General features: G+C 48.4%; 1 protein-coding gene across 5 annotated transcripts in view; it reads left to right on the forward strand.

The window, feature by feature from the left end:
- Positions 1–22,482, forward strand: part of ITPR1 (inositol 1,4,5-trisphosphate receptor type 1) — a gene marked incomplete at both ends in the record, with an annotated part of 305,516 nt that overhangs the window by 143,433 nt on the left and 139,601 nt on the right. For 3 of the 5 annotated variants that reach the window (XM_080718250.1, XM_080718252.1, XM_080718253.1), the window contains 13 exons: positions 1,097–1,348; positions 2,323–2,464; positions 4,193–4,346; positions 5,670–5,857; positions 8,157–8,298; positions 9,847–9,905; positions 11,031–11,192; positions 11,962–12,132; positions 12,835–12,900; positions 14,800–14,937; positions 17,607–17,732; positions 18,537–18,737; positions 20,454–20,705. In XM_080718250.1, coding sequence (XP_080574376.1) covers positions 1,097–1,348; positions 2,323–2,464; positions 4,193–4,346; positions 5,670–5,857; positions 8,157–8,298; positions 9,847–9,905; positions 11,031–11,192; positions 11,962–12,132; positions 12,835–12,900; positions 14,800–14,937; positions 17,607–17,732; positions 18,537–18,737; positions 20,454–20,705 — 2,053 coding nt within the window. Of the gene's footprint in view, positions 1–1,096; positions 1,349–2,322; positions 2,465–4,192; positions 4,374–5,669; positions 5,858–8,156; positions 8,299–9,846; positions 9,906–11,030; positions 11,193–11,961; positions 12,133–12,834; positions 12,901–14,799; positions 14,938–17,606; positions 17,733–18,536; positions 18,738–20,453; positions 20,706–22,482 lie in introns of all 5 variants that reach the window. The other 2 variants (XM_080718249.1, XM_080718251.1) reach the window with 1 other exon arrangement.

Raw genomic sequence — 22,482 nt, forward strand, 5'->3', positions numbered from 1 at the left:
CAATCCTCCTGTCTCAGCCTCCCAAGTACTGGAATTACACCACCACCACACCTGGTTATTCTATTTTTTTTTATACTTTTATTGGTAGAGTGTAAGGTTTTATATATAGTCATATATAGTCTGTAAGGTTTTATATATAGTCATATATAGTCTTACATATATATATATATATGTGACTCAAATTGGTACAACATGCGTACAAGCGTCACTTGGTGTTCTGTTTTGTTAACACGCCACGTTTTCTTGGACATTTGACATTCTGACATGTTACGGTGTGGTTCTCCGCATCAGGGAGCAGACTCAGACTCATTCAGATTTGTCTGTGCACGCTCGTGTGTTTCGATTTCACCTCAGGAACTGGCCTAACAGATACTCGTAAACTTTACTAAACAATTTTTTCTTTCTTTTTCTTTTTTTTTTTTGGCAAAACTGGAGATGGAACACGTGGTCATTCCACCTCTGAACTACAGCCCCAGCCCTATTTTTTTTTTAATTATTCTTTATTTTGTAACAGTGTCTCACTGAGTTCTGAAGGTCCTCACTAAGTAGCTGAGGCTGGCCGCGAACTGCGATCCTCCTGTCTCAGTCTCCCGAATGCTGGGATTACAGGTGTGCACCACCACGCCCGGCTGTAAACTTTTCTTTTGTGCCATAATTACAGAAGCCAAAATTTGGTGTGCAAGTGTCATTTAAAAGGTTTTGAAGCCAGGCGTGGTGGCGCATGCTTATAATCCCAGCATTTGAGAGGCTGAGACTGGAGGATCATGGTTCCCGGACTGACTCAGCTACTTAGTGAGACCCTTTTTCAAAATAAAGAATAAAAAATAGGGCAGGGAGTGTAGCTCGGAGGTCAAATGCCCACCTGGGAGTATAGCCTGGAAGTAGAAGGCCCCTGGGTTCCATCTCCAGTAACACACACACACACACACACACACACACACACACACACACACACACACACACGAAATTGATGTATGCCAAATCAGATGGCCAAATGTCTCTCTTACCCAAGCCAGGTAGCCGGCCCCCTGCCGCATGGCTATTCACCCTGAGTGGTTTCTGGAGCGCCAACCTCCTGTTGCTCATCTTTTCTTAGGTACCAGCTGAACCTCTTTGCCAGGATGTGCCTGGACCGCCAGTACCTGGCCATCAACGAAATCTCTGGCCAGCTGGACGTAGACCTCATTCTGCGCTGTATGTCCGACGAGAACCTGCCCTACGACCTGCGGGCGTCTTTCTGCCGACTCATGCTCCACATGCATGTGGACCGCGACCCCCAGGAGCAAGTCACACCCGTGAAATACGCCCGTCTCTGGTCGGAGATCCCCTCTGAGATCGCCATTGATGAGTGAGCCTGCTTCCTTCTCCCTGCGAGACCTCGGCCTCTCAGAACCCCTGTATTTCTAATGTTCTCTGTTGCATAGAGAAGCCACATGCCAAAATCATAGAAGAAATAAGAAGTTACTTTTGTTTTTTCTTTTTGTGGTACTGGGGTGAAACCCAGGGGCTTTTCTACCTCTGGGCTATACTTTCAGACCTATATTTTATTTGGAAACAGGGTCTCACTAAGTTGCCGAGAGCCTCACTAAGTAGCTGAGGCTGGCTTCGAACCCGTGCGATCCTCCTGTCTCAGCCTCCCAAGCGCGGGGATGACAAGCGTGCCCACCACACCCGGCTGAGGTTACTTCTTTTTTTTTTTTTTTTAAGCTTAAAGTGCAATTAAGTGCTTGGCAAATATCCCTCTCTCCTTCCATTTTTCTTTTTGTGTGTGTGTGTGTGTGTGGTGCTGAGGATTGAACCCAGGGGCATTCTACCTCCAGGCTCCACCCCCATCCCTATTTTATTTTAATTTGGAAACAGCGTCTCACTAGATCGATGAGAGCCTCACTGAGTTGCCGAGGCTGTCCTTGAGCCTGCGACCCTCCTGTCTCAGCCTCCCAGGTACTGGGATTACGGGTGTGCGCCACCACGCCTGGCTCGCTTGGCAAATATTTCATTCCTCAAGAAAGTAAGCGCCGCCAGGATTGCGTCTCTCCCCTCTCTTGTTCCTCTCTTTCATTCTACACATGCTTGAATGTGTGATGTGTGCCAAGAGCAAGGGGAATTTGTGAACAAACAGAAAATCATCTCTGTGCTCATAGGAGAAAACCGGCAAAAAAAACCAAAAACTAACATATGTATGTGGTGCTGTTTACTGACGAGGAAGATAAAGTCAGGCAGGACTTGGAAGTGTGGGGGAGTGGACGCGGAGGCTGGGCGCCCTGGCGCAATCCCAGGAACAACCTGACTTTGCGTTTTCTTCTCTTTCTCTTCTCCTTTTAGCTATGATAGTAGTGGAGCCTCCAAAGACGAGATCAAGGAGAGGTTCGCACAAACCATGGAGTTCGTGGAGGAGTACTTGAGAGACGTGGTTTGCCAAAGGTTCCCATTCTCTGATAAGGAGAAAAATAAGCTTACGTTTGAGGTAACGCACGACAAAAAGGTCTCTGTGTCCTCTCTGCTTTCCAGGGGTCAGTTTTCCTCTGGGGCAAACAGAAGATGCTTCTGTAGGTGGTGATTTTTATCATAGTACTCAGCTTTTGCGAAGATGGAAAGGAATTTCAGTTTAGTTTTGTTCCGGAATCAAACAGAACGATTGCCAGTCACTTGACCTCATGAGTAGTTAGGTTCTTAAAGAAATAAGCTAGGTGAGTCACATCCTATAAAATGATAGGACATTATGTATACTCTGTACTTTGTATTGAAAGACACAGGAGAGAAACATACTGTACTTGAGATCAGCGGTCACTTAAGGGACATAAATCCTTATTCCTTTTTTTTCTCTCTGAACTATGGATTGAACCCAGGGTCATTCTACCTCCAAGCTACACCCCCAGCCCTTTTTATTTGTTGCTTGAAGCCAGCCTCAGCAACTTAGTGAGACCCTGTATCCAAATAAAAAATATAAAATAGGTCTTGGAGTATAGCCCAGAGGAAGAAAAGACCCTGGTTTCCACCCCCAGTATCACCAAAAAATAAATAAATAAAAATAAAAATAAAATAAGTTTTCCGGGCATGGTGGCACACGCTGGTAATCCCCACACTTGGGAGGCGGAGACAGGAGGATCGCGCAGGCTCGAAGCCAGCCTTGCTGGCTTAAGAGAGCCTGTTTCTAAATAAAAAATATAAAAATAGGTCTGGGAGTGTAGCCCGGAGGTAGAAGGGTTTCCAGGAACCCCAGTACCACCAAAAATAATAATAATAAAAATAAAATAAAATAAGTTCTTGCTATGTTGCTGAATGTTTCACTAAGTTGCTAAGGCTGGCCTTCAACTTGTGGTCAGCCCTCCTGTCTCAGCTTCTCAGCACCGCCACAGCCAGCTTCCTTTTACCCTTGGGCACAAAATATTTCTGAGACCACTTTTGTCTTTGGTTTTATTTCTGAGGACGGCAGTGTTATTTTTTTGCATCTGAACTGCCTATTATTTGGCGTGCCCCACGTTACCCGTGGGAACCTGAGTTTGCCAAGTGAGTAGGTCCAATAGTTAGTCACCAAAGAACAGGAGTAGGTTTACACATTTGCAGGTTTTTTGTTGTTGTTGTTGTTGTTTTTTACTTACTCCTTGTGAGACCAAATGAAATTTTATCAGAAACTTCAAGATAAATGTATACCTTCTTTTAACATAACGAAGATCAAATGTATCATTCATTCACTGGTGCTGAGGATTGAGCCCAGGGGCATTCTACCTCTGAGCTACGCCCCTCCACACCTATTTTTTTTTTTTTTCTTTTTTTTGCGGGTCTGGGGATCGAACTCAGGGGCATTCAGCCTCCGAGCTGTAATACCCCTGCCCTATTTTTATATTCTTTATTTTGAAACAGGGTCTCACTGAGTTGCAGAGGGCCTCACCAAGTAGCTGAGGCTGTCTGCGAACCTCGACCTTCCAGTCTCAGCCTCCCGGATTCTGGGATGACAAGCGCGCGCCACCGCGCCCGGCTCGTTTTTTTTTTTTTTTTTTTTTTGAAACAGGGTCTCACTAAGTTGCTGAGGCTGGCCTCGAACCTGTGATCCTCCTGCCTCAGCCTCCCAAGGACTGGGATTATAACCATGTGCCACCGCACCCGACTGTCAGTTATTAACTGCTCTCCATCAAGTGGCTTAAAAATGCCCCGTTTGTGGAGTCCCACCTCCTTCTTCTTTTCCATCCACTAGGTCGTCAACTTAGCGAGAAACCTCATCTACTTTGGTTTCTACAACTTCTCCGACCTCCTCCGGTTAACCAAGATCCTCCTGGCCATATTAGACTGTGTCCACGTGACCACCATCTTCCCCATTAGCAAGATGGCCAAAGGAGAAGAGAATAAAGGTAACAATCATGGAGAGAAGCCGGAGAGTGAGTATCTGGCGGTGGCCATACATCTGAGAGGTCCTCTCAGTCTCTTCCCGCAGCTCCGTGTTGTCCGAGCCCGTGACGCCGCTTCCTCTTCCTCCTGTGTGGTCTTTCATCCGCGGCACCTGCAAATAGAGACCCCGAAAGAGCAGCCGCGCGGGCTCCCCGCGCCTTCCCTTAGCCGGGGCTCTTCCCGTGCATCTGTCCGTGAGAGTCCTCGCACCTGTTTCGTGCAGCCACCCACAGGTTCCCTGGGACCCCGAGTGCTCATTTCTCAAAGCCTAAGTGTCACCGTTGTCCCCGGTGCTCCCGCGGCCCCGGGGGACGACATTCGCATTTGATGAACTGACACCCAGGCTTGTCTCCTGGTACCTGTCTCCACTTCCGTGAACATTTGGTGCCTCGGGAAATCTTCCCTCCCGTCTCTGTCTCCCTCGGTGTTAACGTCCGCGCTGGCCCAGGCTGGGCGCCGTCTCTCAGTTGTCGCCGAATGCTTTTCTGCAGCTGCAGTAGGAACGATCCGTTGGCTTCGCTTGCACGGCTCGATTCCTTTTGCATGCGCAGCAGCGCCGTTGAGCTCGACCCATTGAGCTCGACCCGTTGAGCTCGACCCGTTGAGCTCGACCCGTTGAGCGCTTTCATTTTCATTTTGGGGCTGAGGGCGGACCTCAGTGGTAAAGTGCCTGCCTAGCATGCTCAAGGTCCTATGTTCGATCCCCAGCACTACCAAAAAAAAAAAAAAAGAAAAAAAAAACGTATTCTCACTTTCTATGTGAGGGAAACCGAGTCTCAGACAAATATAATGTACCCCGGATCGGGCAGTTTGGGAGCAGTGCCAGGATGTGGGCCTCGATGATGCTTTTAGCCCTAGTTTTTGTGTACTAATAAGAACAGGGATGGTCGTTGCATGAAGATCGGGAGGTGAATTCAGGTTCTCCTTTGGGGTTGTCAGAATCCACTTCTCAGCCAGGCGTGATGGCACACGCTTGTAATCCCAGTACTTGGGAGGCCGAGGCAGGAGGATTGCAAGTTTGAGGCCTGCCTCAGCAACTTAGTGAAGCCTTGCTTCTAAATAAAAAAATAATAATAATGAAACAGGGCTGGCGGTGTAGCTCAGAGATAGAATGCCCCTGGATTTAATCCTCAGTGCCACAAAAAGAAGAAGAAGAAGAAAAAAAAAGACTTTGTTTGTCCAGCTCTTAGCAGTCTTACGCTTTTGGTGGGCGCTCGGCCTGTGTTGACTAACCTGTGGTCAGCGCTCAGTGACGCCCTGACCTCGATCCACCCTGGCCCTCCTAGGCAGCAACGTGATGCGCTCCATCCATGGCGTCGGGGAGCTGATGACCCAGGTCGTGCTCCGGGGCGGGGGCTTTCTGCCCATGACCCCCATGGCAGCTGCCCCTGAAGGTACCGTGAAACAGGCGGAGCCAGAGAAGGAGGACATCATGGTCATGGACACGAAGCTGAAGATAATTGAGATCCTGCAGGTAAGCGTCCCTGGAGCCATGCACAGGGGCCTCCCGCGCGGCTCTGTGCGTCCTGGCCCTCTGGGAAGACAGTGGCACGGCCTCATCCCTCCCGACTGGGCATGGCCTGCCCTCCATCCTGCAGTGACCTCAGCTTTCCGCAATCTCCATCCTCCTCCCCTCCACGCCTATCCTCCCAGAACGTGGGAGGCTGAGGCAGGAGGGTCGCAGGCTGGAGGCCGGCCTCAGCTACTTAGCAAAGCCCTGTTTCCTAATTAAAAAAATAAAATAGGGCTGAGGGTGTAGCTCAAAGGTAGAACGCCCCTACGTTCCATCCGCAGTGACACACACACACACACACCCCACACGCAGCAGAAAGAGTGCAATCTAGGCTTTTGGTGGGCCAGAGCAATAGTGAAGCTGAGCGGGTCTCAAACCTAGGACAGCCCCCCCTCTAGACAAGTCTCCCACCTTTTCTCTACGTAGGACTTCCCTCTTATAATTCTTCCCTCATGCCAAAAAAATACTAGGAATTGAGCCTGGGGCATTCTGTCTCAGAGTTATATCCCCAGCCCTATTTATTTATTTATTTATTTATTTATTTATTTTTGTTGTTGTTTGTTTGTTTTGTTTTGAAACAGAGTCTCACTAGGCTGCCGAACGTCTCCCTGTGTTGCTGAGGCTGGTCTTGAACCCGCGATCCTCCTGTCTCAGCCTCCCAATGACTGGGATTACAGGTGGGCCCCACCCCCCCAGCTCATGTTCACTCTTTTTTTGTTGTTGTTGTACTGAAGATGGAACCCAGGGGTATTCTACCTCCGAGTACACCCTCAGCCCTATTTTTTATTCTTTAATTTATTTTAATTTATTATTTTTATTTTTATCTTTTTTTATTGTTGCATTACAGTCATACATCCTATTTTTTTGTTGTTGTTTTTTGTTTTTTGGTGGTACTGGGGTTCCTGGAAGCCCTTCTACCCCCGGGCTACACTCCCAGACCTATTTTATTTTTGAAAACAGGGTCTCTTAAGCCAGCGCGGCTGGCTTTGAACCTGCGCCATCCTCCTGTCTCCGCCTCCCAAGCGCGGGGATGACAAGCGTGCGCCACCATGCCCGGCTATTCTTTATTTTTTGGAACAAGGTCTCACTAAGTTACGGAGGCTGACCTTGAACCTGTGATCCTCCAGTAAATAAAAACAAAAAAAGTATTTATTGTATGGTCCTGGGGATCGAACCCAGATGCTTTCTAACTTTGAGCTAGAGCCACAGCCCTATTTTAAATGTCTTACGTGGCAGGCGTGGGAGTGCACGGTTGTAATCCCAGGACTCGAGAGACTGAGACAGGTGGATCGCAGGTTCAAGGACAGCCTGTTCCTTAGTGAGGCCCTCTGCAACTTAGTGAGACCCTGTTTCAAAAAATAAAGAATAAAAAATAGGGTTGGGGTATGCTCGGAGGTAGAATACCCCTGGCTTCCATCCCCAGTACCACACACACAAAAAGATAGGGCTGGGAGTATAACTTGGAGGTAGAATGTTCATGAGTTCAATGTCCAGTACCAACAAAATGAAAGAAAGAAGGAAAGGAAGAAAGAAAGAGAAAAGAAAGAAAGAAAGTAAGAAGGAAGGAAGAATTAAAATTCTTACTAAGTTGCTGAGGGTTTACTAAATTACTGAGCCTGGCCTTGAACCTGAGATCCTCCTGTCTCAGCCTCCCAAGTCCTAGGATCAGAGACTTGCGCCAGCAAGCCTGGCTGGCTGATCTTTCTCTTCGGATCCAGGAGCATTCGAGGGTAGTTACCTCTGTAGTCTAGGGTGAGGGAAGACAGGGAGTAGAAGAGGAAGGCAGCCCGGGGTTTGTGCCCGCATCCCGCATCAGAGCCAGCAACCAGAGAGATGTCAAGAACATCACCAGGCCAATTCTCAGTGGTACAAGCAGAATTTCTCCATCAGTTCTCTTAAGCTCAAAGCGACCAATTGCATGCTTGCCCGTGTTAGCATTCAGTGCACGCTGACATAGAGTCGTGTTTTCTAGAAGGGGTAGGGAGAAAGTGATTCCATGTTCCCGTCATGAAATAAATGGGCAGGATGCTGGCGTTTACACTCAACGCCAAGGCGACGCGGGCCAGCTCGTTGTGCCCCGGGGAGTTCTGCTCTTGTGAAAAGCACTGTTGAAATAGAAGCCAAATATTTGGCTTTCTTAGCGCTGAAAGGACGGAGGCAGCAGACACCGGGTCCTGCCCGAGGGGGGCGGCTTGGCAAAGCGTGGATCGTACGCGTGCGAATGTTACTGACCTGTTTCCGTTTCCTCTTCAACCTGCAGTTTATTTTGAATGTGAGGCTGGATTATAGGATCTCCTGCCTCCTGTGCATATTTAAACGAGAGTTTGACGAAAGTAACTCACAGGCATCCTCAGAGACGTCCTCCGGCAACAGCAGCCAAGAAGGGCCCAGTAACGTGCCAGGTGAGTGGCCCCAGCTGAGAATGTCGGCCAGAGAACGGGCCCCAGGGGTGGAGAGAACTGGGGAGAGAAACAGTATCTTCTACAAAAAGATTAGAATGTGATTTGGTTTTGACAATTACTATTTGCATTTATTTACTTACTCATTCATTCATTCATTCATTCATTCATTCATTCATTCATTCATTCTGAGGATTGAACCTAGAGGCATTCTACCTCTGAGCTGCACCCATTTTATTTATTTATTTATTTATTTATTTATTTATTTTTTGCGGGTCTGGGGATGGAACCCCAAGGCATTCAACCTCCAAGCTACACCCCCTGCCCTTTTTATTCTTTATTATTTTGAGACAGGGCCTCACTGAGTTGCAGAGGGCCTCACTGAGTAGCTGAGGCTGGCCGTGAACCACGATCCTCCAGTGTCAGCCTCCCGAATGCTGGGATGACAAGCATGTGCCACCACACCCCCAGCCCCTTTTGAGATTTTTGTTTCGATGCAGGGTTTTGCTCGGTTGCTGAGTCTTGCTACATTGCAGAGGCTGGTCTCAAACCTGTGATCCTGAGCCAGGCGTGGTGGGCACACTTGTAATCTCAGCATTTAGGAGGCTGAGACCAGAGTATCGTGATTCGTGGACAGCCTCAGCTACTTAGTGAGGCCCTCTGCAACTTAGTGGGCCCTGTTTTAAAATAAAGAATTAAAAAGTAGGGCAGGGGGTGTAGCTCAGAGGTGAACGCCCCTGTTATCCTTCTGTCTCAGCCTCCCCAGTACCAGGAGTACAGGTATGTGCCACCATGCTTGGCCATGGTTACTGTATTTTGTGTGTGTGTGTGTGTGTGTGTGTGTGTGTGTGTGTGTAGTGCTGGAGTTGGAACCCAGGGGCATTCTACCTCTAAGCTACACCCCAGCCCTATTTTTTTATTCTTTATTTTGAAACAAGATCTCACTGAGTTGCAGAGGGCCTCACTAAGTAGCTGAGGCTGTCTGCGAACCGCGATCCTCCTGTCTCAGCCTCGCGAATGCTGGGATTACAAGCGTGCGCCACCGCACCCAGCTAAGGATTACCGTATTTTAAAGACAAGATCTTGAGACTGACTCTTTTGGGGCAGGAGAATCATACTTTAGGGGTAGATCTTATTTCCTTCTATCTTGAAGGCTGGGCAGCTGAAGTCTCCAGTGTTGTGGTTACCTACAAAGTACCCCCAGATCAAACAAAATAACACAAAAAGAACTGAAAGAAACCTTATCACCCATGACCCACTCTCACTAGTGTTGGAAGGTTTTTTGTGCTCAGAAATAGTTTAGAAAAGTAAGGAAAAAGGCAATTGAAATAATCTCCCTCCAGAGCCCAAGGTCTCAGGGAAAGAGGTCACTGCTGTCCTCCAGCAGGAAGAATGTGGGCAGCGGCGTCATTACTCGGTGCCATCCGGACGAGCCCTGATCCGAGGCATTGCAGTGGGTTAACCGGCGACTCTGCCCTGCACAACTTCTAGGCAAGCTCATCAGCTGCGGGGTCCAGACTTTGTCTAAAGGGATGTCCTCTTAACTTTCAGGCGCTCTTGACTTTGAACACATCGAAGAACAAGCCGAAGGCATCTTTGGCGGCAGGCAAGTACTCTTCCAATGGCGGTTTCTAGGTGGTTCTGTAGCACGGGAGGCGGTTCTTCTCTCAATCCTAAGGCATTTCCTTGATCTTCTTAGTAAGATCTGTTGGATGGGTGGGCTCGGCTTGGTTTTGTTTTTTCTTTTCGTGTGCATGTGTGGCACTGGGGATTGGATCCAGGGGCTTTCTACCTCTGAGCTCCACCTCGTCCTATTTCACGTTGAAGTAGCTCTCTAAGTTGCGGAAAGCCTAAGTTGTTGAGAGCGGATGCAAACCTGAGATCCTCTTATCTCGGCCTCCCAAGTGCTGGGATGGCAAGTGTGCACTGCCATGCACAGCTGGGCTGTTTATTGTTCTTTAGGGTTCTTAGTACTCGAGTCATGGTTATAGTAGGTGAGTGTGTGTGTGTGTGTGTGTGTGTGTGTGTGTGTGTGTGTGTGTTTCTTGCCCAGGACAGAGCAGATGTAAGGAGGTTTCTCAAATGCAAACAGTACAAGATTACTTTTAAATGAGCAGTAAATAGGGTCAAATGAAAGAAGAGAGAGAAGTTGTTCAAAGCCAGGCATGGCAGTACATGCCTGTTATCCCAGTACTCGGAAGGCTGAGTCAGGGGGATCGCAGGTTTGAGACCAGCCTCAGCAATGTAGTGAAACTCTCAGCAATCTAAGAAGACCCTGCTTCCTAACAAAAAAAATAAGACAGGGCTGGGGGTGTAGCTTGGAGGTGGAATGCCCTAAATTTGATTCCTAGTACCAAAAAAATAAAATAAAGAAAGAAAGATAGGCAGATAGATAGATAGACAGAAAGATTAAAAGGAAGCCGATATAAGCCAGGCATGGTGGTGCACGCTTGTAATCCCAACCTTTGGGAGGCTGAGACAGGAGGATCGTGGTTCGAGACCAGCCTCAGCTACTTAGTGAGGCCTTTGAAACTCAGTGAGACCCTGTTTCAAAATAAAGAATAAAATACAGGGCTGAGGGTGTGGCTCAGAGGTAGATGCCCCTGGGTTCCAGACCTGCAAAAATAAAAAAAGAAGAAAAAGAAGCAGCAGCTGATATGTGACGTGGGCCAGAGGGTTAATGATGTAGCCGGAGAGGCGAGGCGCAGAGATTCACCCAGTCTCCCCACAGCGAGGAGAACACGCCGCTGGACCTGGACGACCATGGCGGCAGAACGTTCCTGCGCGTGCTGCTCCACCTCACGATGCATGACTACCCGCCCCTGGTCTCGGGGGCCCTGCAACTCCTCTTTCGACACTTCAGCCAGAGACAGGAGGTCCTGCAGGCCTTCAAGCAGGTAGCTCACGTCCCGGCAGGCAAGGGGTCTGTCCAGCCAGCTGCTCCGGGCAGCAAATGGGCCCTGTGCGTTTAAAAGTTTGTGTACATGGTGGCGCACGCTTGTAATCCCAGCATTCGGGAGGCTGAGACAGGAGGATCCTGCTTCGAGGACAGCCTCAGCTACTTAGTGAGGCCCTTCGCAACTCAGTGAGACCCTGTTTCAAAATAAAGAATAAAAAAGAGGGCTGGAGGTACAGCTCAGAGGTAGAATGCCCCTGGGTTCCATCTCTAGTACCACACACACACACAGAAAAAAGATAGATATAGATATAGATATATATATATATGTAGATATAGATATAGATAGATATAGATATATATACACATACATATACATATACATATACATATATATTTATGTATATACTTATGTATATATTTATATATTTCTGGGGGTGGGTGGAGCTCGGAGGTAGAATGCTTCTGGGTTCCATCCTCAGTACCGCACACAAAATAAGTTTGTGCAGGGCCGGACGTGGTGGTGCAAGCTTGTCATCCCAGCATGGAGGAGGCTGAGACAGGATGATGGCAAGTTCCCGGCCAGCCTCAGCTACTTAGGCCCTTTGCAATTCAGTGAGACCTCGTTTGAAAATAAAGAAAAAAAAGAGGGCTGGAGGTGCAGCTCAGAGGTAGAATGCCCCTGGGTTCCATCCCCAGTACCTCTAAATAAATGTGTGGGAGAGGGCACCAAGCACAGTCCGTGCAAGTGATGGATTGCGTCCGCTCAGGTTCAACTGCTGGTGACCAGCCAAGATGTGGACAACTACAAGCAGATCAAACAGGACCTGGACCAGCTGCGGTCCATCGTGGAGAAGTCCGAGCTCTGGGTGTACAAAGGGCAGGGCCCCGACGAGGCCATCGAGGGAGTGTCCGGAGAAAATGAGCACAAGAAGACGGAGGTGAGCCAGGCACGAGTCGGGCAGCCCACGTAGACGCGTCCTTTTCTGTTTTTATTTGATTTGTTTGTTTGTTTGTTTATTTTTTTATTTTGGCATTGGGGATCGAACGCAGCAACCATTCTCCCTCCAAGCTACACCCCCAGCCCTTTTTATTTTTATTATTATTATTTTTTGTTTTGAAACAGGGTATAACTAGGCTGCTGAGAATCTCACTAAAATGGCCAAGGCTGGCCTCAACCCACAGTCCTCCTGTCTCAGCCTCCCAAGGGCTGGGATGGCGGGCGGGCGCCACCACGCCTGACTCCTCGTCTATTTTTTAGATTTCCTTGGATTTTTAGACCTAAGGGCAGATTATAGGATGAACCTTATTCTCAGTGACAGCTGGCCTCCTGGGAAATAAATTCTAAAATCGAAATTCAGCCCTATCTCTGGGCCTATGTAGAAGAGACCTGGTTTTTGAGTGACTTAGCACCAGGCTTTTCTTGTGGAAGTACCCGGGAATAAACCCGTGCTCTAGCCGTGGCCTGGCCTGGTCTCCTCTTCCAAGAGAATTGCGTGTGAGAAAATGTCTCGGGCATAAACCCAGCAAGTCCATTGGGACCCAGCGCGAGGCTCTCACTTTGTTGAAGGGTGCTGCCCACGCTAGCCGGCGGAGTCGCCCAGAACTCTGCCAACCACGCTTGTGTTCGTTTTGGTCCCTAGGACGGGAATAACAAGTCTCAAAAGCACGAAAGCACCAGCAGCTACAACTACAGGGTGGTAAAAGAGGTAAGACCCCTACCTCACGCCCACCACCCGCTGCCTTCGTTGATTCTCTGAGGAGCTTTACTTAGCCATAGTCCAGTTGAAGACAGAAAGACTTTTCTTCCTGTGAATTTGTGTGTGTGTGTGTGTGTGTGTGTGTGTGTGTGTGTTACTAAGGCTGACACCCAGGGGTGCTCTAACACTAAGCTATAGCTTCAATCTACCCCCTTTTTAAAAGAGGTTCTTGCTAAGGTGCTAAGGCTGGCCTCAAACTTGCAATCCTCATATCTCAGCCTCCCAAGTATTGAAATTACAGGCCTGCACTACTGTACCCAACTAACTGTAACCCAACTTCCTTCCTTCCTTTTTCTTTCCTTTCCTTTCCTTTTCTTTCTTTTTTCCTTTTTTTTTTTTTTTTTTTTTGTGTGTGTGTGTGTGTGTGTGTGTTTATGTGTTGGGATTGAACCCAAGGGCATTCTACCTCTGAGCCTATTTTATTTTATTTTATTTATTGAAACAGGGTCTCTCTAGATTGCTGAGAGTCTTGTTATGTTGCTGAAGCTGTCTCCGAAGCCGCGGCCCTCCTGTCTCAGCCTCCCGAGTGTTGGGATTACAGGTGTGCGCCACCGCGCCCGGCCTTCTTCACGTAAAACTTAACGGGAAGAAAGCAAAGCTCCTAAGCCGAGTACTTGGGTCTGAGCGAGACATCTGGCTTTGAGACACAGCCGTGCCACTCATTTTTTGTGTGTGCTTTTAGCTTCTTGCCTTTTAAAAGCTCAGCTTTTTAATAGGTTTTATACAATTCTGAAGCTTTGCAGTTGAATGACAGTTACCTGGTGTAATTACCAAGGGGCTGTCCTGATACCTAAGAGCATCCACCCTTTAGAAACCATGGCATAAGGTGCTTCAACGTGCCGTGTTTTTTGTTCGTTTGTGGGTATTTGTGTGTGTGTGTGTGTGTGTGTGTGTGTGTGTGTGTGTGTGCGCGCACGCGCGCGCGCTGCATGCTACTGGGGGTTGAACTCAGGGCATTCTGCCTCTGAGCTATGACTTAGTTCTTTTTTATTTTTATTTTTTAATTTTATTTACTTATTTATTTTGCGGTTCTGGGGATGGCACCCAGGGGCATTCTACCTCCGCGGGACACCCCCAGCCCTATTTTTTTATTCTTGATTTTGCAGCAGGGTCTCACTGAGTGGCAGAGGGCCTCACTAAGTAGCTGAGGCTGGCTGCGAACCTGAGATCCTCCTGTCTCAGCCTCCCGAATGCTGGGATGACACGCATGCGCCACCACGCCTGGCTTTTTATTTTTATTTTGAAACAGGGCCTCTCATTTTTGGAGGCTGACCTCAAACCTGTAGTCCTCCCGTGTCAGCCTTACGCACTGGAATCACAGATGTGGACCATCACTCCTTGCTTTTTTGGTTCTTGGTTTTTGTTTTGTTAACCGCAGAGCAAACTCCAGGTCTACGCAGTTGAGAGTATCAGCTGCTCACCCTGTTCTAAGAGACCATCCCACTAGGAGACCATATTATTGAAACCATAAAATGTATGTTCTGGAAGACACATACTTAAGTCTTATGTGGGTTTGGTTTAATGCCATACATGGGGTGGCTGCAAACCGGAAAAGTGTCCCTATTCTAGAGTTTTGTTTTTGTTTTCTGGTCCTGGGGATGGAACCCGGGGGCATTCCATCTCCAAGCAACACCCCAAGTTCTCTTTATTTTTGGTTTCAAAACTTGGTCTCACTAGATGGCTGAGAGTCTGGCCAACTCGCCGAGGCCGGCCTTACACCTGCCATCCTCCGGCCTCAGCCTCCCAACCTACCGGAATGGCAGGCGGGCACCAGCTGGCTGCCTCTGCGTTGGGATCCGGTCACTTCTTCACCCTACCCTGCCTCTGAGGTTGCTTTCTTTCTCCCAGATCCTGATCAGACTCAGCAAACTCTGCGTGCAGGAGAGCGCCTCCGTGCGGAAGAGCCGGAAACAGCAGCAGAGGCTTCTGAGAAACATGGGCGCGCACGCTGTGGTGCTGGAGCTGCTGCAAATCCCCTACGAGAAGGTGAGCTCGCCCGCCGCCACCGGTGACCCGGGAGCGCGCACGCAGGGCCGGGAAACAGCCCTCCCTGCCAGCAACTGTAGGGGTCTATAAAGGACGCACGCTCGTCAGCCCAGCATTCGGGAGGCTGAGACCGGAGGATCCCAGTTCAAGGCCAGCCTCAGCTACTGAGTGAGGCCCTCCGCAACTCAGGGAGACCCTGTTTCAAAATCAAGAATAATAAAACAAAAAAAAGTGGGCAGGGGTGGAGCTCGGAGGTCGAATGCCTCTGGGTTCCATCCCCAGACCCGCAAAAAAATAATAATAATAATAATTTATAGAATTTAAAGAATTTATAGAAGCCTAAAGTTGGTTATAAAGATGTAAAGAAAGTTAAAGAATTTATTTATTTATTTATTTATTTATTTTAATTTAATTTATTCACTTCTTTGCAGTACTGGGGATGTATCCCCGGGGGCATCTGCCTCAGAGCCACACCCCCCAGGCCTATTTTATTATTTATTTATTTATTTATTGCAGGATTGGGGATGGAACCCAGGGGCCTTCTACCTCGTAGCGACACCCCCCAGTCCTATTTTTTAGTCTTTATTCGGAAACAGGGTCTCGCTGAGTTGCAAAGGGCCTCGCTAAGTAGCCGAGGCTGGCCTCGAACTTGTGACCCTCCCGTCGCAGCCTCCCAAGCGCCGGCATGGCGTGTGCCCTTTTTTCATTATTATTGTTATTCCTTTCGGTACTGGAGAGTGAACCCAGGGACAGTCTACCTCCGAGCCACACCCCCCACCCTATATTATTATTATTAATTTTTATTTTATTTATTTATTCATTTATTTACTTATTGCAGTACTGCGGGTAGAACCCAGGGGCATTTCTACCTCCGGGCTACTCTCCCACACCTATTTTCTATTTTATTTGGAAACAGGGTCTCACTGAGTTGCTGAGAGCCTCACTAAGTTGCTGAGGCTGGCCTCGAACCTGCGCGATCCTCCTGTCTCCGCCTCCCAAGTGCGGGGATGACAAGCGTGCGCCACCACGCCTGACATGGGAGATCTTTTTACTATGTTAAACAGGCATCACATAAACTTGTGTGTGGAGAATCATATCATCAACCACGTGAAATTCTTAGGACAAGAGTTGTTCTCGTTTTTACAGTTGCTAAATCCTGCATATTTATTTATTGTTGCATTGCTAGGGAGCGCACCCAGGGGCATTCTAACTCTGAGCTCCACCCCCCTCCCCAGCACTCTTTCTCTTTTCTTTTGAAACAGGGTCTCACTGGGTTGCAGAAAGCCTTTCTGAGTTGTTGATGCTGGCCTCAAACCTGCAATCCTCAGCCTCCCGAGTACTGGGAGTACAAACTTAGTGAGACCTTCTTTCCAAATAAAATATAAAATAGGGTTGGGAAGTGTAGCTTGGAGGTAGAAAGCCCCTGGGTTCCATCCCCAGCATTTGGGAGGCTGAGACCAGAGGATCGTGGGTCGAGGCCAGTTTCAGCTACTTAGTGAGGGTCTCAGCAACTTAGTGAGACCCTGTTTCAAAAAAAAAAAAGATAAAAAATAGGGCTGGGAGTGTAGCTTGGAGGTAGAATGCCCCTGGGTTCCATCCCTAGTACTGCAAAAAAGACGCAACAAGGAAAGGCGGCCTGGCAGGGCAGGTACTCTGACGTACAGAATCAGGACGCTTCCCCTCTGCCCTGGAAGTTAGTGTGCCATCAGTAGGTTAGGAACCAAAAAGGTGAACCCGGGGGCGGAGGAGATGGGGACTTAGCCACCGGGGAAAGTCGGCCCCTGCTATGCTGCCAGACCCTGTTTTCAAAAGTAGGGGCTCAGCCGGGCGTGGTGGTACACGCTTGTCATCCCTGTACTTGGGAGGCTGAGACAGGAGGCTTGCAGGTTTGAGACCAGCCTTAGAAATTTAGTGAGGGTTTCTGCAGCTTAGTGAGACCCTGTTTGAAAAGGAAGGAAGGAGGGAAGGAAGGAAGGAAGGAAGGAAGGAAGGAAGGAAGGAAGGAAGGAAAACCTGGGTGTGGTGGCACACACTTGTAATCCAGTACTTGAGAAACTGAGACAGGAGGATCGCACAGGTTCGAAGCCAGCCTCAGCTACTTAGGGTCTCAGCAACTTAGTGAGACCCTGTTTCCAAATAAAATATAAAAGAGGTCTGGGAGTGTAGCCCAGAGGTAGAGGAGGTAGAAAAGCCCCTGGGTTCCACCCCAGTACCACCAAATAATAATAATAATAATATAATAATAAAAATAGGGCTAGGAGTGTAGCCTGGAGGTAGAAAAGCCCCTGGATTCCATCTCCAGTATTTCATCTCCAGTATCACAGAAAGAAAGAAAGGAAGGAGGGAGGGGGGAAGGAGGAAGGAAGGAAAAGAAGCGCTGGAGGTAGAGCTTAGACGTGTTGAAGGCCCCTGGGTTCGATCCTCAGTAGCAAGAGAAAAAAAAACAAGTGGGAATTCGGAAGTTCCAGCCATGGCTAGAAGATGGAATCCCGGAAGCCTTCCTTCCTTGGCGTTTTTCGGAAGGAAGGAAGTCCTGTTGTTGCTCTCCAAACCATAGCGAAGTCCCTGGCTTCTTGGGGTGGGCGGGCCGCCGCAGGATTCACAGCGGACCCGGCGTCCTCCCGGAGGAGGCGCCGCAGTCCGCGCTTTCGCCTCTCTCCTCCACGCAGGCCGAAGACACCAAGATGCAGGAGATAATGAAGCTGGCTCACGAGTTCTTGCAGAATTTCTGCGCGGGCAACCAGCAGAATCAGGCCCTGCTGCATAAACACATAAACCTGTTTCTCAACCCCGGGGTAAGACCGAGCCCTGCGCGCAGAGCTCAAGGAGGAGGACAGAACAGCCGTTCTGTTGCTACTGGGGCTTCCGGGGCTCCTCCTAAGGCGGCGTTTATTCCACGGGAGGATGTTTTGGCCAACTGTCAGGACGGCAGAAATATTCCTCATATTCTCAGGATAAGATAGAGGGGTCCTGGGAGAAAGAGTGGAAGTGATAGGGGCGAGGAAGATAGATATCTATCTATCTATAACAACATCCCTTATTTGTTATTTTTATTTTATTTTATTTTTTGCACCACTGGGGATGGAACCCAGGGGCACTCTACCTCCAAGCTCCACCCCCAGCCCTATTTTATATTCTTTCTTTGGAAACAGGGTCTCACCGAGTTGCCGAGGGCCTCGCTCAGTAGCTGAGGCTGGCTTTAAATCGCGATCCTCCGGTCTCAGCCTCCCCAATGCTGGGATGACGAGCGCGCGCCACCACGCCCGGCTTAACATCCCTTATTTTATCTAAAACAGCAGTACAAACGTGCTCAGTCTCACAGCCTAGCCAGATACATATTATAGCCACATATACCAGACATTACAACTTGAGTTTACTAAAGACATATTTCTGCCGGGCGTGGTGGCGCACGCTTGTAATCCCCGCCCTTGGGAGGCTGAGACAGGAGAATCGCGTTCACGGCCAGCCTCAGCTACTACTTAGGGAGGCCCTCGGCAACTCAGGGAGGCCCTGCCTCAGCCTCTCCGGGGCTCCGGGCTCCTGCCGTGTGCCCGCGCGGCCTCCTGCTGACCGTGCCTGGCTCTCCTCCTCCCCGGCAGATCCTGGAGGCCGTCACCATGCAGCACATCTTCATGAACAACTTCCAGCTGTGCAGCGAGATCAACGAGCGGGTGGTCCAGCACTTCGTGCACTGCATAGAGACCCACGGGCGCAACGTGCAGTACATCAAGTTCCTGCAGACCATCGTCAAGGCGGAGGGGAAGTTCATCAAGAAGTGCCAGGACATGGTCATGGCCGAGGTGACAGTCACGGCCGCAGGCGCGCCGCGGGCAGTCTGTGGACCCTGGCGGTTCGCTCGGGTTGGGTCTGTGTTGAACTGGCATCTTCTCCAGGCGCCAGGCAGCACGACGGCGCACTGATTGAGTGGATAATTTTGTGTTTGTGGGCGTAGGCCAGAGTCTGGTGTGTGTGTGTGTGTGTGTGTGTGTGTGTGTGTGTGTGTGTGTGTGTGTGGTGTGCTAGGGATCGAACCCAGGGGCGTTCTACCTCCAAGCCATAAACCCAGCCCTTCTGGTTTTTTTTTTTTTTGGTGGTACCGGGGTTCCTGGAAGCCCTTCTACCTCCAGACTACACTCCCAGACCTATTTTATATTTTTTATTTGGAAACAGGCTCTCCTAAGCCAGCGCAAGGCTGGCTTCGAACCTGCGCGATCCTCCTGTCTCCGCCTCCCAAGTGTGGGGATTACAAGCGTGCGCCACCACGCCCGGCCCTATTTTATTTTATTTTATTTTTATTTTAAAACAAGGTCTCATTAGGTTGATGAGAGTCTTACTACTTGCTGAGGCTGGCCTCAAACCTGTGATCCTCTTGTCTCAGCTCTCCCAAGTACTGGGATTACAAGTGTGTACCACGGCATCTGGCTTTGATCTGATTTTCTTTTTTTTTTTTTTTTTTGTGGTACTGGGTACTGGGGATGGAACCCAGGGGCAATAGACTTCCGAGCTACGCGCCCCAGCCCTCTTTATTTTGAATCAGGGTCTCACTGAGTTGCAAAGGGCCTCACTAAGTAGCGGAAGCTGGCTGTGAACCACGATCCTCCTGTCTCAGCCTCCCAATGCTAGGATTACAAGTATCCCATCATGCCCAGCTTTTGATCTGATTTTCTTTTCTTTTCCTTTTCTTTTTGGCAATACTGAGGATGGAACCCAGGAGCATTCTACCTCCAAGCTGCACCCCCAGCTCTGTTTTTTATTCTTTATTTTGAAACAGTCTCCCTGAGTTGCAAAGGGCCTCACTAAGTAGCTGAGGCTGGCCGTGAACTTGTTTTTGAAGCAGAGGTTTTCTAGGTTCCTGAAAGCCTCACTACATCGCCAAGGCTGGCCTCAAACCTGAAATCCTCCTGTCTCAGCCTCCCAAGTACTGGAATTAGAGGCATGTGCCACCATGCTTGGCTTTGAGACTGAAGAGTTTTGATGTTTAATTGGCTCATTCTATAAATGAATAAAATCTCGATGAGTTTACTAATGTAGGCAAGACGGGTTTGGGAAGGCAAGTGCCTACATGTCGTCCTCTGCGAATAGAATTTTTAAAGTTGTTTATTTTTGTGGTACTTTCAAACCCGTATTTATTTATTTATTTATTTATTTACTTACTTACTTACTTACTTACTTACTTACTTATTACAGTATTGGGCATGTTTTCTTTGACCTACACCCCCCAGCCCAATTTTATTTATTTGAAAACAAGGTTCTCACTAGGTTGATCTCACGACCCGTTGAGGCTGTCCTCAAACCTGGGATTCCTCCTATCTCAGCCTCCCAAGGACTGAGGTCACGGACGTGTGCCGCCATGCCTGGTTCTATTTTTATGTTTATTGGTATTATTTTTTAATTTGGAAACGCCTGGCCAAGTTGCCGAGGCTGGCTTTGAGCCCGCCACCCTCCCGTCTCAGCCTGCCAAGTACTAGCACACCTGGCCGTAAATCGGCCTAAGACGAGCCGTGTCCTCTCTGCAGCTGGTCAACTCCGGCGAGGACGTCCTGGTGTTCTACAATGACAGGGCCTCCTTCCAGACGCTCATCCAGATGATGCGGTCCGAGCGGGACCGGATGGACAAGAACAGCCCCCTCATGTACCACATCCACCTGGTGGAGCTCCTGGCCGTGTGCACCGAAGGCAAGAACGTGTACACGGAGATCAAGTGCAACTCCTTGCTCCCGCTCGACGACATCGTGCGCGTGGTCACCCACGAGGACTGCATCCCCGAGGTGAGCAGCCCGCACCGCGCGTGCGCGCCGCCTTGCACACCACGGGCTGCAGGCTGAGGGTTTGGAGACCCCCAGCTCCTCTGCCTGTAGCCGGAGCAGCGTTCCCCAGCATGAATTGAGTGCGAAAAAGAAAAAGAAAATAAAAAAGAAGGGGAAAGTTGGCCTTTCTTTTTGCCCCCTGATGAAGCGGATGTGGGGAAAACTTCAGCCCTGTTTGGAACTAGTCCGCCCTGTCGAGCAAGGAGGCTGGGCCCTAAATCAGCTGCTCAGCGCTGAGGTGCCCGACGGGTTGAGACACAGGTCATAAGTTTCACACTTTGTCTCCAAGTTAGTTAGTTAGTTTGTTTGTTTATTTATTTATTTATTTATTTATTTATTTATTTATTTTTCAATGCTGGGAGTGGAACCCAGGGACGTTCTACCTCCGAGCTACACCCCAGCCCTATTTTTTATTATTCATTTATTTATTCATTTATTTATTTATTTTTGCGGGTCGTCTAGGGGTGAAACCCAGGACCGTTCTACCTCCAAGCTACACCCCCAGCCCTATTTTTTATTTATTTATTTAGTTAGTTAGTTTTGTGGGTGCTACACTCCCAGCCCTATTTGTTATTATTTATTTAATTCATTTATTTATTTATTTTTGCGGGTCATCTAGGGGTGGAACCTAGGGGCGTTCTACCTCCGAGCTATACCCCCAGTCCTATTTTTTTATTCTTTATTTATTTATTTTGCAGTACTGGGGATGGAACCTAGGGGTGTTCTACCTCTGAGCTACACCCCCAGTCCTATTTTTATTTATTTATTTATTTTTGTTACGGGGGATGGAACTCAGGTATTCTACGTCTGAGCTCCACCTCCAGACCCATTTTTTATTCTTCATTTTGAAACAGGGTCTCACTGAGTTGCAGAGGGCCTCACTAAGTAGCTGAGGCTGGTCATGAACCTGTGATCCTCCTGTCTCAGCCTCCCAAGTCCTGGGATGACAAGTGTGCATCACCACGCCCAGCTTAAGTTAGTTATTTAAAATGAAGATTCTTATTGCAGTAATAGTGAAAAACTAAGGAACTACAGCTAATCAATAAGAAAATAAGAATCTTGTCTTGCTAGGCATGGGAACACGTACCTGTGATCCCAGGGATCAGGAGGCTGAGAGGGTAAGCTCACAGGGTAGAGGCTAGCCTTGGCAACTTGTGAGGCCCTTAGCAGCCTAGTGAGACCCTGCTTCAAAAAGAAGAATAAAGTAGGGGTGGGGGATGGAGCTCAGAGGTAGAAGGCCCCTGGTTCCAGTCCCTAGCAGCACACACGCATGTACACACACACACACACACACACACATACACACACACACACACACTCTGAACATAAAAATTATGTGTTAATTTTGAAGTTAATCCTTCCAGCATTTCTTTTTTCTACTCAAATTAATTGGTAACCAAAAAATGAACCATACAGTATGTTTTCTCCACATATATTTAAATATATAGACTCAGTTTATATTTTAAACTAAAAATATACGTGTAGCATATGTGGTGATGTGGTGCACATCAACTCTCTGCTACTAGGCTGAGATATTTTTGCTAAGCTAATGCATCTTGAAAACTTTAAATATTGAAGACTATCAAGGAGCAGACCATGAAAAGTCTCCTAATCTATTCTCCCACCCACCTCACAAAAATTCTTTTATTAGTATCTTTCTTATCCTTCCAGTGTTTTGTATATAAATGCATCCTGTATTCATTTAAGTAACATATACAATGCATATATGCTGGATATG

This window comes from Muscardinus avellanarius (genome assembly GCF_963383645.1).
Source record: "Muscardinus avellanarius genome assembly, chromosome: 22".
Taxonomy (NCBI): Eukaryota; Metazoa; Chordata; class Mammalia; order Rodentia; family Gliridae; genus Muscardinus; species Muscardinus avellanarius.